General features: G+C 35.6%; 1 protein-coding gene across 13 annotated transcripts in view; it reads right to left on the reverse strand.

Moving 5' to 3' along the window:
- Window positions 1-17,164, reverse strand: part of MYCBP2 (MYC binding protein 2) — a 266,977-nt gene that overhangs the window by 112,156 nt on the left and 137,657 nt on the right. For all 13 annotated transcript variants that reach the window (XM_081214828.1, XM_081214825.1, XM_081214831.1 and 10 more), the window contains 7 exons: window positions 14,560-14,751; window positions 12,012-12,218; window positions 11,008-11,139; window positions 9,214-9,392; window positions 6,190-6,332; window positions 4,634-4,734; window positions 3,721-3,939 (listed from right to left, as the gene is read on the reverse strand). In XM_081214828.1, coding sequence (XP_081070954.1) covers window positions 3,721-3,939; window positions 4,634-4,734; window positions 6,190-6,332; window positions 9,214-9,392; window positions 11,008-11,139; window positions 12,012-12,218; window positions 14,560-14,751 — 1,173 coding nt within the window. The remainder of the gene's footprint in view (window positions 1-3,720; window positions 3,940-4,633; window positions 4,735-6,189; window positions 6,333-9,213; window positions 9,393-11,007; window positions 11,140-12,011; window positions 12,219-14,559; window positions 14,752-17,164) is intronic.

Genomic DNA, 17,164 nt, shown 5'->3' on the forward strand with positions numbered 1-17,164 from the left:
TCACATATTTTAAAAGTAAAATTAAATCAACTAGGATAGGAAAAAGACTCACAAAAATTAAGTACAAATAAACAAATAAGCCTAACTTTATATTAAACTGATCATATACCCACTTACACATATACATAAAATGAACTACCCCAAGCAACTTCTGAATAAAGTACTTTGATTATCCTAATGTCAGTGGGATTAACAAAAGACAAAATTTTTGCAAAGAAACTGTTAATTTTATATAGTATTCAATATTTTTATTATTCACAGTGGCATACGTAAATGAAAAGGGTATAAAGAAAAGACCTCAATGGTGCTGACTAGAACTAAGATGAAGTGCTCAAAATCTGATGAAAACAGAAAAAGGACACAAAATCCAGCTTGAACAGATTTTCCCTGGCCAAATCAATTAAAATTTGAGCATCAAACTGAATGACAGCAAAGGATTATAACACTGAGCAAAAAAGAGAATCTTTGAGTCCATACTGATATAAACACATAAAATAAATAAATAAATAGTTTTTAAAGGGGAAGGGATGGGAAAATTCTCCTTTACAACAGAACACCAGCTGGGAGGAATAATAGAATTAGAAAGCCACTGTCTTTATAGTAATGAATGATTTGGGTAAGAATAACCAATGGATATTAAAATTTGTTGAAAGACAGTATTTTTTACATAGTGTTTAACCCACAGATATCTACCCAAAGACACTTTCAAAGGGAAAAAAAGATGCTTTTTTGGTGGAGCTATCACCTTAATCAAGTGACTAAGTACTTCCTGATGGGATGCACTGAGGAGAACAGGACATCGCTTACGTGGTGTTGCCACCCACAACACAAAACGTGAATCTAATCATTAAAAAACAATCAATTACATCCAAATAAAAAGGATATTTTTACAAAACCACTGATTGTGTTCTTCAAAAATGCCAATGTCATAAAAAACAAAGGAAGGCTGAGGAACTACTGCAGATTAAAAGAGATCAAAGAGGCCTGACAACTAAATGCAATGTTTGAACCCAATAGGATCCCAGTCTGGGTTTAAAAAGATTCTATGAGCACCATTGTTGGGAAAAAAGGCAAAATGCTCAGCTTATAACATGATATACTACTACTCTTTATTGTGGTAATAACCCTGTTTCAATGTTAAATTTCCTAAATTCGACTGGTACATTAGGGTTATACAGAAAACTTCACTGTTCTTAGGAACAAGGTGAGGGGTCATGATGTTTGCAACCTGCTCTTAAATGGTCTGACAATAATAAATAGTGATAAATAAAACAATCATGGCAAAATGTTAACTAACGAAGCCAAGTGAAGGGCATATGGGGGTGTTCACTGCACAAATCTTATTACTTTTTTATACAGGTTTGAAATTCTTCGAAATAAAAAGTTGAAAAACATGAGGAATGAATACACATACACATCTGCATCTGTATTTGTGTGTCTATGCTTACATGAAAAGAAATAAGGCTAAACTATAAAATTATAATAATATGAAATGTTACCTGGGAAGAAGACATGACAGGGAGGAAGGGAACAGAATGAGGGGACAGAGATAAAAGCTAGATTTCTTTGAATACACTTTGTTTTACAGATTTGACTTAAAACTATGTAATTGAACTATTATCAAACAAAACTTAAAAAGCAATTCCTAAAAATCTAGAATAAAATAAAATAAATGATGCCAAATGTACATCCAATTAGCGGCATAATCACAGAGAGAGGGATTATTCCAATTTACTTTAAAACACAGTAGTTGACTATACCCACTTACTTTGAAAACATGGTCATTTCTCTGTACTTCCTAGTTGGGAATATGCCCAAAAGACAACACACACACACACACACACACACACACACACACACACACACACACACACACACACACACACACACACACACACACACACACACACACACACACACACACACACACACACACACACACACACACACACAGAGTGAATGAATAATTAAGTGATTTTCTAATTCTAACATTCCCAGTGCCATCGAGAACAGGAACTTTCAGTTTACGAGAAAGGAGATTCAGGTGTAACATCCTGTGGTCCTTATTTTGAATGAGTATCATCAGTACAAACTCATGAGGTATTTTGTCTTTAAAAAAATACGTATACACATAGATGTGTCTGTTCATAAATATACCCACATACATAAATATATATACAAATAATATATGCCTGTGTATATAAATACGTGTGTGTTTATGTGTGAGTGTATGCACTAGTTCTATACACTATAAATATCTAGAAACAATGACAACCCAGGAGAAATGAGCATTCCCAGTGCCATATTTTGGCTTTTAAAGACTCATTACCATTTAAAGGAATCACGGCACCTTGAAAAAACGGTGGGTTTCAGATTTGAGGCAGGAAATGTGTAAGCTCTTATAACGTCTTATACCAGAGCCTGTAACATCTTACAACATCTTACACCAGAGAGTGAGGATGTTATGAATGACTACAAGGGGTGTGTCTAAAGGACACAGGAGTCAAGCTGAAGAGGATCCTATCAAAAAAACACACGATCCAGTTTTTTAAATAAAATTCAAGGAAACAAAAAAGAGAGAGATGGAGGGGGATCAACAGATTAAAAGAGACTTAAAAGACATAACCAATCACAATGTATGAACCTTATTTGGATTCTAATTCAAACAGCTTAAAATGTGCACATTTGATAACCTACAGGAATTATTTGTTTTTTTAAGTGTGATAATAACATGGTTATATTTTACAGGTCCTTACATTTTGAGATACATAATGAAAAATCCATGAATGTGGAAGGGACAAAGAGGGTGGGGAATAAATGAAAGAGGTCTGACCAAGAGTTGATAACAGCTGAATCTGGGATGATGGAGAAAAGGGGTAAACTGTACTAGGCTGACCTTTCATATGTTTACCATATTCTACAATAAAAAGCTGAATATTTTACAAGCACATAAAACTTAAACTTGTAATTAATTTAAGTGGACAAATTTTCTTGCTCTCCCTTAATTTAAGTGATACAATTTAGAAAGCAAGGAATAGGATTTTGGATATTCTATAATAACATTATACTTATAAATATTTTATAGGTACATTTTTTTTTTTTTTTTTTTTTTTTCTTTTTGCGGTATGCGGGCCTCTCACTGTTGTGGCCTCTCCCGTTGCGGAGCACAGGCTCCGGATGCGCAGGCCCAGCGGCCATGGCTCACAGGCCCAGCCGCTCCGCGGCATATGGGATCCTCCCAGACCGGGGCACGAACCCGTATCCCCTGCATCGGCAGGCGGACTCTCAACCACTGCGCCACCAGGGAGGCCCCTATAGGTACATTTTAACATTATGTGTAGTATTTTAAATCCTACACTGGGTATGTAAATTTTCAGAGCTCAGGCTGTGGTAGAAATAATATCAGTTCAAAAAAAGTGGTTTTTAAATTTTAATGCTGATATCCACTATTACAATATATAATTGGCAGTTGAGCATTACACATGCCCTGTACTTACAAAAAGATATGAGAACAACTTTCCTAAACCCTATAAACCTATACTCTTTAACAGTAAAGACTGTCTTAAACCCTGGAGTGTATTTGACAGTGTCTAACCACCTGCTGATTCTATTTACATATAGAAGTTATACTTGAACAGAGACCAAGTATCCTTTAAGATATCAGTATAGAACATCAAATCAAGTTTTAAGTTTAAACTGCCCCTAGGAACTGGTGCCCACCTTGTAGTGCATCACACATGCAGGCTTATAGGGGTGCTCGCTCTCTATGACAGCATAGTGATTAGAGGTTGTACAGGCAGAGAGGCCTTGTTCAGGCTGGTTTCCTGTGGTGCTATCTGTTGACTGATTAGGATTGAATGCAGGGGGTGCATACTTCTGATTCAGAATGGCAACTGAAGGAAGCAACTGTTGGACAAGGCCAAAGACTTCTACAGCCACCTAGTATAAAAAAAAAAATGATTAAATGAGATAAGTGTGAAAGTTGCTTTAAAATGATTAAGTACTATAATTGTTGGTTATACTTATTATTCGGAATTTCTATTTAGAGTTTCTTCTAGCTAAGTTTTCGTTCAAAGAGAAATCTGTTCTATGGAAAGAAAAAAAAAGACTTATCTTAAATTTATCTTAGATGTTACATATAGCCTAGTCCATATTTTTAAACCCTTCTGCCTTTTTGGGACCTGCAGTAAACTAGGTTTTACTCAAATTTAATTATGCCAAAGAATCAGTAGTTTATAATTTCTTCCATGTCTTGAATATTTCACAATTTTACAACACTCCTATCCTTTAACATTGTTATTTTTATTCAAAATGGAGATTTGGCATCGACATTATAACTTTTAAAGATCTCAGTGAACTTAAGCTTTCCTTACATACCACATTCTAAATATATTTCCTATTCCCAAGTTCTTCAAATGTAAAGCCAATAAGTAAGCATGGTAATCCAGTAAACAATACTAAGATCAGAGGATTAGTTATTTAACTAATAACTTCTACTGTTTACATGTCTACCTGCTTGTTACCTGTAACCCAGATGCCTCAAATATTAAAGTATTTTTAAAGGAAAGATATAAAGTCTAAATAAAATTATATTTACAAAAAAGATTCAAAGTTAGAGAATTAAATCACACACCTTGGGAATAGCAGCAGCTACTGGTCCTATGTAGGCTATAATAAGGGGAAGCAGCATGGAAAACAGACTGGAAGAGCTAAGCAGTTCTGGAATGTCATCAGCTAAAAAAGGCATTAAAACTATAGTTAGAAGGTAATTTCATTGTAATGTATATATGCTGTACTAAGCCTGTATTCTAGTCTCTTGAGTAAAATTATAGTTGACATTGATTGAGTGCTTATAAAGGACCTGGCACTACTCTAAGGGCTTTACATACATTATCTCAATTAATCCTTACAATAAGGTACTTTTATTATCACCCCTTTTAGAAGTGGAAACCAAGGCACACAGTGTTTAAGTATATTATCCAAAATCATACACCTGTAAAATGACAGAGCCAGAATTAGAACTTAGGGTAACAGTCATGATTTTAAACCACTAATCTTGGTGCAATACATAGCTATATTTCTGTCATTAGGCAAACTACGCAATCTTTGTGTGCAGGTTACTCATCTGTAAAACAGGATAACAATACTTCCCTCACTGGATGTTGTGATGATTCAGTGAGTTAATACACGTAAAATGCTTAGAACAATGCCTGCATATATTAAGTACTCCAAAAATGTTTGCTGTTATTAGCTATATTGCCTTCTATTTTTTCCAAGGAAAAAACACTTTGCTGATGGACATTTTAATTATTTCTCCATGAACATGGTGCTGGGAAGATAAGTTGAATCTACGTTATGAAGACCTTTATATTGAAGGCCAATTATTTCCAAATACTTGTTTCTAGATCTGCTGTTGCATCAGAGTAGGCTGGGCAATAGTTTCTTAGTTCAGCCTAAACCCCTAGTTTGGATGGACCAAATATTCTTTATTTTCAGCAAGCTTCTCAGGTGATTCTGATGTGCAACTACATTTAGGAACAAATGTTATAGCTAACAGTAATGTTTTTGTAAATGTAACTCTGCTGCCAGTGTGGAAGATGACTAGATAACTAGATGGGGAGTGGGGGAAAGGTGGCAGGGAGATTATTAGGATGTTATCAACCCATGAAAAGAGGACATGTGCTCGAACCATGGCAACTTGAACTATGGCAGAACAGATAGAGAGGAGAATACAAACTGGAGAGCTTCCAGTGGAAGAATTTACAGAACTCAAATGAGACAAGTGAATCTGGGGAGATGTTTGGGATTACCCAGACCTTTGGATGAATGGTGATACTATTGCTAGAAATAGAACACACAGAAAGAAAAACAGGTCTAAAGGAGAAAACAAAATGTCTTTTTGACTACTGAAAGAAGCAAAGACTCAGTTTAACCAAGAGTTTTTCTCTTAATGGGCTAACTAAGAAAACTACAGTATAAAATCATTACTTCTGAACATTCTAAAAAATTCTGCATTAGTGTATGGACAGTATGGCTGATCCCAAATTAATGTACGTATATGTGTAGATCTATAATGAATAAAACTCTCTGGGATTCTACAAGATGGTTCTTCTTCAGTAGCTCTGTGCATAAGTTGGGGAATAAAGAATCTAAAATATGACTATTAAGGAAGTAAAAGAGAAGTCTTACCATCCACGGCAAGAGCTCTGTGCAAGAGGTCTTTTGCAGCTCGAACAACAGTGCTTACCACAGAGAGAGCTCTGCTACAGTTTTTATCTTCTTCATTGGCTTTACTCAGAAGTTGAGATTGTAAATCCCCATCGAATTCACTCCTATAACATGAGTAACACATGAGATCATTTTACATGGTGGGTAAAACACGATCTAACTCTAGGAATCATTTCTGGATCACAGCTCGTTTAAGTTAAGAAAGTTAAAGTTAAAAAAAGTAAATATAGAGCTATATAGTTTTAAGGAGTAATAGGGCTTCAAAGAAAAATAAAGCCAGATAAGGGCACAAAGTTATTTTAAATAAGATCATGATAGAACTGCTATTTAAACAAAGGCCTGAATTGTGTTAAAAAAGATCTGAGCTGAGAGAAGAGTATTCAGGCAAAAAGAACAGATAAAGGTTCAGACAGGAACAAGATGGGTGAGTTCCTTGAACTGGAATGAAAGGAGAAAGAGTGTGTGTGACTAGAATGAAAGGAGAGAGAGTGAAGGGTGACAGGTGGGCAAGGTAAATAGGAGTCAGATCACACGAGGTAAAGTCAGTAAAGACTTTACATTTGATCCTGGAATGGGAAGGGGAAGCTACGAGGGGAATGTGAGCAAGGGCAGAACTTGATACGATTTACGTTTCTCTAAGGTCACTCTGGCTGTGCGGTGGAGGACAGACTGCAGGAGAGAAGCAGTGAAAGGAGGGAGACTTGTTTGGAAGCCGTTTCCTCTAAGATCCAGTTATCCAGGTAGCTACCCAGGTCAGCGTGATGGTTTGGGCTAGACTGTTAATTATGGGAGCGGTAGAAAAGGTCAGATGTAGGACATTTTAAAAGTACGGCTGCCCCATAAAAAGAAATTGAGCTATTTGTAATGAGGTGGATAGACCTAGAGTCTGTCATACAGAGTGAAGTAAGTCAGAAAGAGAAAGACAAATACCGTATGCTAACACATATATATGGAATTTCAGAAAAAAAAATGTCATGAAGAACTTAGGGGTAAAACAGGAATACAGACACAGACCTACTTGAGAATGGACTTGAGGATATGGGGAGGGGGAAGGGTAAGCTGTGACAAAGCGAAAGAGAGGCGTGGACACATATACACTACCAAACGTAAGGTAGATAGATAGTGGGAAGCAGCCGCATAGCACAGGGAGATCAGCTCGGGTGCTTTGTGACTGCCTGGAGGGGTGGGATGGGGAGGGTGGGAGGGAGGGAGACGCAAGAGGGAAGGGATGTGGGAACAGATGTATATGTATAACTGATTCACTTTGTTATAAAGCAGAAACTAATATAAAATAATAAAAAAATAATAAAAGTACGGTTGCCAAGACTTACTGACGTAAAGTGTGAGGGAAAGAGGGATGTCAAGAATGCCCCCAAGGTGTTTGCTGTACCTGTACCTGTGGGTGGGGAGGAGGACTGTGGACGAGTATCACTAAGACGTCTATTAGCCAACCGTAAAGAGGACGTGTGTGTGGTACAGTGGCTAAAGGTAGGTCATCTGGAGTCCAATTTCCTGCCTACAAACCCCAGGACCATAATTTACTATGAGTGAGACTTCAGGCAGGTTGTTGAGCCGCTCCAGGTCTTAGTTCCCTCATCTGTAAAGGTGGGATAGGAAACTGCCCACCTCACAGGGGTTCCTGTGAGGACTGACTAAGACAAGGAATGCCCTCAGAGCACCGCGTGGCATAAAGGAAGTGCTCAGTACACAGGAACTCTCGTCATCATCTCCATTACTGTCACTCAGATGAAGATATCAGAGGGACCTGGATATTCATTCCAGGGCTCAGAGGAGATGGAAGCTAGAGATATAAACTTGGGAGCCATCAGAGTAGCATGGTTTTAATGGTCAAGTGATTTTAATCTTTTAAAACTTAATTAATTAAAATTTAAAGCTGAAGATATTTAAACCTTGGTGGAAAATATCAAAATATCAAAAACACTGTATTTTGTGTAAGATATAAAGTCTGGCCAGCAGATGCTTTTAAGGGGCTCTCCAGCTTTTCGAAACATGTAACTCTTCTTTTGTGCCTGATATGGTTTCCAATCTACATTTTGAGAAAGCGAATAATGTACTGTTTACTGTGGGGCTATGTAACAGAAAAGGCTTTTCATTAGGGTAAAAAGATTAGAAAACTTTTGTATCTCAGCAGCAACATGCCACTATGTAGCTATTTAATGCCTACTATTTCTATTCTATTTTACATAGAGAAAGAAAGCAGATCATTTACATCTAGGGAAAAACATTTTGTGCCTAGGCAGTGTCCTCTTGACTGTTTATGAAGGAAACAGAGGAAGCAGTAAGCCTCTGAAGGTGATATGCAACTTCAGTGATTTGATGTCAAGTCAGGTTGAGGACCAATGTGGCGAATGGTACTCACTACTACCTACGATTCCAGCTAAGTTGCTGAAAGAAAAATTCAGACTCAGTGAGAAATGTATGTTTAAAAGTGTTTTTTTAACTCAAAATTGTTGTAATTCTTTGTTTTCCACTGTTTACCTAAGGAATGGCTTTAGTTAAAAATATTAGAACCATATCATTATATATTCTAGGGCTCCAAGGACTAGATTCATAGACACCAAAATATTTTGCAGACTGGATAACTGGTTCAAGGTAACAACAATACTTTGGTAGAGATGATTTGATCATTGACTTCTGGTATTTAAAAAAAAATGAATAAATTCCATTAAAATTAGAAAATGCAGACCACAAAACTATAAAAGTGATAACACATATGCCCAAGCACATATGCCCAGTACATAAACATTTCAAAGATATTAAAGAAATAATGACAAAGAACATTTTAAAGTAAACACTGAATTTACATATGAAAATGAGATCTTTTTATACAAATCAGCAAGTGCAATGAAGATAACACTGTATAATTCAATTATCACTGCCCATTGAGCGTTTTGTACCTTGGTAGTAAATTGCACATGTTCTACCATTGTAGAATAGCTCCCTGATCTCTATACACACACCTACCTGTAGTAGAGGATCTGTGGAATCTGTCCTCTGGTTTGATTTGTGCCATTACTACTCAAGCTGCACGTGCTGAATGTAAACGTCACGCCATCAGGGCACTGAACCGTGGTCATTCCTCCATCTCCGTTTGCTGTGCGGCTTCCATAGTTCCTCAAGCGCACAGCATATTTAACATTTTCCTTCACGATAAAGATGTAAGGCATGTTTATATTTATTCATAATGTACAGAGGATATATAAAATGAGCTCTAGTAGCAAACTGGGCAAATACAGTTGAGCCTTGAGCATCACAGGTTTCAACTGCCTGGGTTTACTTATACGGGATTTTTTCCAACAGTAAATATTACGGTACTACCCGACCAGAGGTAGAACATGCAGAACCAGTATAGGGAGGTATAAAAAGGGCTGACTATAAGTTATACCTGGATTTTCCACTGTGAGGAGGGTCAGCATCCCTAAACCCCACGTTGTTCCAGGGTCCACTGTATAATGAATTTGTTATATTTATAGACAATTTGGTTAAATGAGTTTTTTTAATGAATCAAACAGGGTGATAACTAACACTTATTGATGTTTATTAGTTAACAGAAACTGTCCTGAGTACTTTCTGTAATTTACTTTAACTAATTTAATCCTTAAAATGGCCTCATAAGGTAAGTGCCATTATTATCCCTATTTTACAGATGAGGACTCAGCGGCACAGAGGAGTTAAGTAACTTGCCCAAAGTCACACAGCTAGTAAGTGATGAAACTAGGATTTAAATACAGGCAGTGGGGCTCTAGTGCCTGCCTCTAGTTCTTAATCACACTGCAAAAAACATTAGCCATAATAAAAGATTTTAAATACATGAATTAATATTTTCCTTTGATGAGTTTAACTTTTGAAATAGTTTTAAATATGGGAAATAATAATGGTGAATCCATTATATTTTTATTTTAAGAGAGACATTCAGAGACAGAAATAGACAGGCAGACAGACATGGAAAAAAAATATCCGTAAGAAAAAGTTCTCCAAAACAAGATTCACTGTATATAGAAAATGTGAGATATAGATACTGGCACCTAATGATCCGTGACATAAACTTCATAATGATGGGTTTCTTTTTGTTTGTTTTTTGGTATCGTTTATGCTTTTGAGGAAGTAACTGATGAACTTACCTCATCCAAAATTCTGCTGTATAATAAAAATTATTATAGTTGGATTCAGAATTACTCTATTATTACTTTAATGTTAAGTAAAATTTGTTTTGCTAAGTAGTTATTTTCTGCAAGACAGTCAAGTTATATAAAATAATAATAACTTTAATAGTTATTTAATACGATCTGTTAAGAGCACTGGCTCTTTACATGAGTTTTGGCACAACAGGAGAAGAAAAACAGGAACTAATATTTATTGAGTTTCTAATATATTGTGCTAGACATTGAGGCAAATACCTTATTCCATTCCTCAGTTTAATCTGAACAACACTACAATGGAGGTATTATCCTTCCCAGTGTACAAATCAGCCTCAGAGTGGGAAAATGATGACATATCCAATGTCTTAGAGCTAATATTTGGAAGAGCAGGTATCTGAAGCTAGGTTTGTTTGACTTCAGAACTTATGGATACTTTCTACTATACCAGACTTGAAGAGATCTTTTGCAAAAATAGAATATAATACAGTACAGTATCAGGAATACAGCTGGTACTCTAGAAACATTTAAAGGACCACATATAGGAATACTTTTCACTATTTTTTAAGTAAACTCATAATAATACATCCTATTTACAAAAGAAACATACTGTTAAAATTACCTTTAAAGGAACAACTTTGTCAAGTCTGATTTCGGCTATATCACTGGGTGAATCATCTGTTGTATAAGTTCCTTTGACTAATTCTAGAGATGTCCATCTGTGAGAATGAGTTGAATCCCCTGCATGTTCACTCTAATTAAAACAAAACAAAACCCACATGCTCTTAATTTCATTAAATGAACAATTTTGACTTATCAATGATTGTTTTTAAGAGTTTATATTTCCTTGCATATAAAATTATCCATTAGCATTTATCCATACGTACTAAAGAAAACATTTTTGGTCCTCTAGAACCATTCATTTTTATCTGATTTCCTGAGGCATCTACAAATTATATCATATAAATAGGCTTTTTCATCTGTCTTAAAATGATTCCCCCTTCTTCATAAGGATGCTATATCTAATTATAGAGTCTAATGAAGTAAGGAAATAATTCAAATTAATTGCTCAAAAGAAGCAAAATACAGATATAATGTTATTTACCAGCAAATGATTTATATGCTACCTGTCTGTCTCATTTTAATAAAACTTTGTAAAACTCAGGCAGTTTAAAAACTTTACAGTGGAAACAGCAAGATACTGCTAATTCAGTCAGCACCCCTATCTTTACTAAGAATCATCCACTGGCACTCTGACAAAATTGCTTAATCATTGATATGGGTAAAAATACCAGTCTGAATATTGTTCTTGTTTTCTGAAATACTACAGTAGCAAAAAAAATTACTCAAGATTTATAGTCAGAGGCGTAGCTATATAATTTCTAGTTTTTTCACTTAAAATCCTCCCAGGACGTGCAAAAAACATGAGGCAGGAGCGATCCAAAATGGCACTTGAGCAATCATGTAGAATCGCTCCCTTTCAATTTCTCTAACGTTGTCCATCTATGACTAATCTGCTAAGCCCTCAAGGATGTGGACCACTGTACTGTACTGTATATTATAATGATGATATGTCCTGACACACAATCCACACAGCAAGAGGAACACTGTAAGAGTGGTACTCACATCATCAACCAACACCTCTAATTCATATTCATGAATTCCACCTCCTCCATAGACAGAAAAACCAACCACAACTATTCCAGGTTTGTCTACTGAAAAACAGATTGCATCTGGGGACCCATTCCCAGTGTTCCAACTTCTCCCCTGACTTGTCTTTGTGAATCGGTTAGCACTGGCTTTAACGGAGTGGAGAGAATTAAGCCCATCAACCTGTGAACAACGAAAGCAACTACATCAGTAGTCTGGACCTGAGCATTACCAATATACCTTTAACAAAACTATCCAAAGGTTTCTAGGAAGTTCAGTAAAATAACCTACCTTTAACAAGAGGGTTTAAACCTTCCTAAAGGTACATTCCAATAAGAGATTAACGAAGAATAAAATCAGATTTTATTACTCTACATTCACAAATCAGTATCGTGTCAGTATATTTTTTTAGTCATATTAAACTATACTTTTCACTTAATTTATGTCAGAACTATAAATTTGTAAGTTATCACAGTCATAACATATGCATGAATTATCATTCACTTTGCAAAGAGATACCAAAAATGTCATCAATATTTTATAGACCAATAGTTTTCAAACTATGCTACATGTAGAACACTAGGAACGCTGGACAGATGCATATTCAAGAAAGAGGCAGACTCAAGGTTCCTTTCTTCAGTCAGACCATCCTTCCTCTTATCTGTGAGTTTTCAAGCTAAGACGTCATTGCAGAAAATGTTCTGTGCCTTAAGTCTGAATATCGCTAATGTATACTATGATAACTTGGCAGTCAATATGTGAAAATACACACACACACACACAAGTACAACATCATTAATTACAGGCTTTGATTAGAGAGGATCAGAGCACTTATTTTGGTTCGAAACTATCTTTTTAATTATAGAGCCTGCTTCTTATCTAAGTTGGCTGCAGAAGTCTGAAAGACCTACAAGAGTTAAAAATTGAAGTTTATGATTCTAGCAAGAATGACAAACTCCTCTGAGGAAAAAAAAAGTGTGGATATCTAAGACAGGACCTTTAGAAACTCCCAAGGTTGTATATTAGGCACTTGCAATTTTGGGCATTCCTTTTCATTAGAAAAGTAAGTTCACAGGGGATCACTACATAGCAAATTTCTGACAGGGACTGAGGCCTTATAAACTTTCTCCTCCATGGTCTAGTACAAGAGGGAAGCATATTATAGGCTGAATGAATAAGTGAAAAAGAAAATTAAAATGTTCTGACCAGGACTTCACCTCCTAGGCCAGGGTGAGATCCTAAAATCTGTTCAGGTATGTGTAATCATTTAGAAATCCTGAAGGCCAAACTCGCACTATGAATTAGTAATAAGTGTAGACTGAATGGATTAACTGAGAATAGATTCTGAAATAAATCTGTTTAAGTAAGTAAAAGCAAAGACTAGGAATTATAAAAGTAAAATAGACGTTCCTTTGCAAGAAACGAGAGACCTGGGGTCAATCAGTATATCCTGGTTATTAAACATTCATTTGAATGATATAAGATATTTCACATTATGGCATGATTTTCAAAACCAATCTACCATCTACTTTTTCAGGAAAAAAATAGAAACATTCACCAAATTCAGTCAAAACATTTAGATAAATTAAAAGACAGAGTGAGCAGGGCAGTGAACTGGTGAAAAATAATTACTTTACAAAAATGTAAAGGCACTTTAAAATGTTTCAAAGTGGTTTCCTCAAACATATTAATATTTGATCCTTTTAAAACTCTGTAATAACAGCTGTACAACAATGTGGATGTACTTGATGCCACTGAACTGTACACATGAACATGATTAGAATGATAAATTTTTTGTTACCTAATTTACTACAATTAAAGAAAAACCTTTGTGATATAGGTGAGATAAAAATTATTATTCCGGGCTTCCCTGGTGGCGCAGTGGTTGAGAGTCCGCCTGCCGATGCAGGGGACACGGGTTCGTGCCCCGATCCCGGAAGATCCCACGTGCCGCGGAGCGGCTGGGCCCGCGAGCCATGGCCGCGGAGCCTGCGCGTCCGGAGCCTGTGCTCCGCAACGGGAGAGGCCACAGCAGTGAGAGGCCCGCGTACAGCAAAAAAAAAAAAAAAAAAAAAAAAAAAATTATTATTCCCACTTTACATATGTGTTTGTCTAGGGTCAATCAAATTGGCAGAGCTAAGGCCTGAACCTCTTTACCTTTTCCACACCGCATATTCATTAGTAGTCCTACTTCTATTGCTCATTACCCAGCAGTGAGAACTAGTTTTGCTTTTATTGGGGCATGGTGGTGGGTTGTGCGATGGGGCAGTTGAGGGGAAAATGCATGCTTTGTATGACTGCAACATCCTGGGTAAACTGGTGAGAGAGAGGAAGCAAAGAAGAGCAGAGAAGAGGTATGACGAAGGGAGAGAAAAAAACAAAAAACAAAACCCCCCAAACAGCCTAGCTTCAATGTTTTTTCTTAACAAAAATTAGTTTCTACAGAGCCAAAATACAGGAAAAAAGAAACAATGTGGAGAGTGTAAACACGTGCTCATTATCCAGTATCAAAATGTAACATTACCTCAGACCCCAGGGCTGATGCTGTCAGTTCGCTGACAATACTGGCCAGTAATCCACAAGTGTTGGAGACCAGGTGGGAGGAGAAGAGCTCGTTTTCTCTCCTCAGGCTGTTCCTGACTGGGAGCACGACAATAACCAGCATTTTCTCCAGAACTTCACGGAAGCTTGTCATCCCTGAGATATTCTCTTCATTCTACGATACGTGAAAATACAACGTTTTAAGATACTGCTTTCTTTTCCTTCACATGAGTACTCAATTGCAAAATCCTGTCTTTCTAGATGACACCTTTAAAATTCAGACTTGAGTCTATGTCTGTGTATCTATCCAGTTGTACGTGGAGTCACTATACCTACTTTTCCCACAGAAGTTCTTTTTTAAGTTATCCGTCTCTGGGCATCATAAAAGTACCACACATTTACAAGGTATTTGTGTTTTTATTAACCTAGGATCATTTTCACCTACCTTCTTATTTAACTTTTCAATAAGAATCATATATGACAGAAAAAAACTCTTCCTATTTAAAAAGCTATTTTCTACAGGACAAAATTCCAAACTGAGATAATTATTTCTGGTATGAAATAATTTAATGATTTCTGATTTAAAGACAAAGCAACTGAGGAATAGTCTATACAAATCTGTTTTCTAATAAAATTCTTTCTGTACATGCATGTAACAAAAATATGGAGTTGTTCAATAAATACTTCTGTGCAGCTTTACAATTCCTATTGTACTTGATTTCAGAAGTGAAGATAAGAAATTCCAACCTCTACCAATGAAAAACTTTCAAAATAAGAAACTACAGAGTCCCATTAAAGACCAGTGGGAAAATACTTCTTTTTCCAGGAAAAAAAAGGGGAAAAGATGAATAATTTAATTGATATCCAGCATGAACACTCTTTGTCTCTTTTACCATCCTCAATATCTTTTAGCTCACTGTGAAGAGAGAACAAGATGCATTCAGTTTCATCAGAGGGCCAGTCATGACCAATGACCCTTTCAGCTGTCCTGTGGACTACAGAATCAAACAATTTGGGATTTAGTTCCACTTTTTCATAGTGCCTCAACCTCATCTGTAAAATTGGGGGAACCATTTGCTATGAGTACATTATCAAAAAACACTTTGTTGCCCCTGAGCAAGCAAGTTCTTCCATAATACTTACATTCCATATTGCATTACAAGATATCGCAGGTTCTACAGATTTCATAAAGTCATAAAAATCTCGAGGTGGAAAATGGTCTTAAATCATTCTCCCCGAGACAAACCAAATATATAAATGAGTGTACTTTCAATCCATTAGAAAAAATTAAGTAACTTTTCAGTTAAAATCATCATGAGCATTATTATGAAACACTCTCAACAATGTGTACAATTTCTCATATTTTCTTAATGTCCAATCTTAGGCTCAAAATACAAAGTTACTTAGAGATAATCTTCAATCTTTAAGTTAGTTCTACTATCTTTGAATAAAATTTCCATAACATTTAGGTCAGTATCCTATGTGATTAGTCTTCCTGGCTTTAAAATAATCAATTCTTGATTCTGTTAAAATTACAATTCTTCTATCCTTTACATCACCTTCATTCTCCAAAAACTTTACTTTTTGGAACATCTCAGAAAATTAGCTTTGGATGAAACTTAATCCCCAAGTGTACTCCATAATCAGTCATCTAGAAGGGCTTTCTTTGGGGGGTGGGGTATAGGGATGTGTGTGGAGTGCATTTATCCAGTTACGTCCACTTAAGTTTCTAACTAGTAATTAGAAGATTAATATGAGAAGCTTCCCATAAAATCTTAAACATGGAATCAAGAGTGACAATATGTTTTAGGTAAAGGGCCAAAATAAATAAATATATATATATATATATATACACACACATATATATATATATATTAGCACATTACTGACACTAAAATTTTAGCAAAAGGAACTCTTATTCACTAGTGGTGGGGAATGCAAACTGACATTAGCTTTCTGGAGGGCATTCTGGCAATTTTAGCAAAGTCTTAACATGTTCTCCTTTGACTTAAGAATTTTCCACTCCTGAAGATTTATTCTGGAAAAATCACTGTGTATACACATAAAAATATAGTCAATGACATTTTCAGCTGCATTGTTTAAAATACTGAAATATTGGGAAAATCTAAAAATATATAGAGAGAAAGGACTGGTTGACTATATTATGCTACATCCAAATGGTAGAATTCTATATTATCCACTAAAAAGAGGGTAGAAGAATATATAATAACCAGGATATATCTTCACAGAATGTTAATACAGACACGTATATATGCAATTATTAATTTTAATAATTACCAGATGTTAGCAGTTCTCAAAAAATTTTTTTTAATATTTTTAACTTTTACTATATTTTTAAGGAAAACACTGCAACACTAAAGGGAATTTAAAAAGAAAAACACAGATTATCCATAGCTTTATCACCTAAATATTATTTTTACTTCCAATATTCTCTTTCAAAATATGCAGGTTTTTGCATACATATTTTACATAGTTTGTCATCATAGTGTATATATATACTTTGGTTTCTGACTTTTTATTTTAAAAACTTAAAAACATCTGCTTTGATATTAAATGTAAATGTAGTT

This window comes from Mesoplodon bidens, assembly GCF_964165515.1.
Source record: "Mesoplodon bidens genome assembly, chromosome: 17".
NCBI classification, from domain to species: Eukaryota; Metazoa; Chordata; class Mammalia; order Artiodactyla; family Ziphiidae; genus Mesoplodon; species Mesoplodon bidens.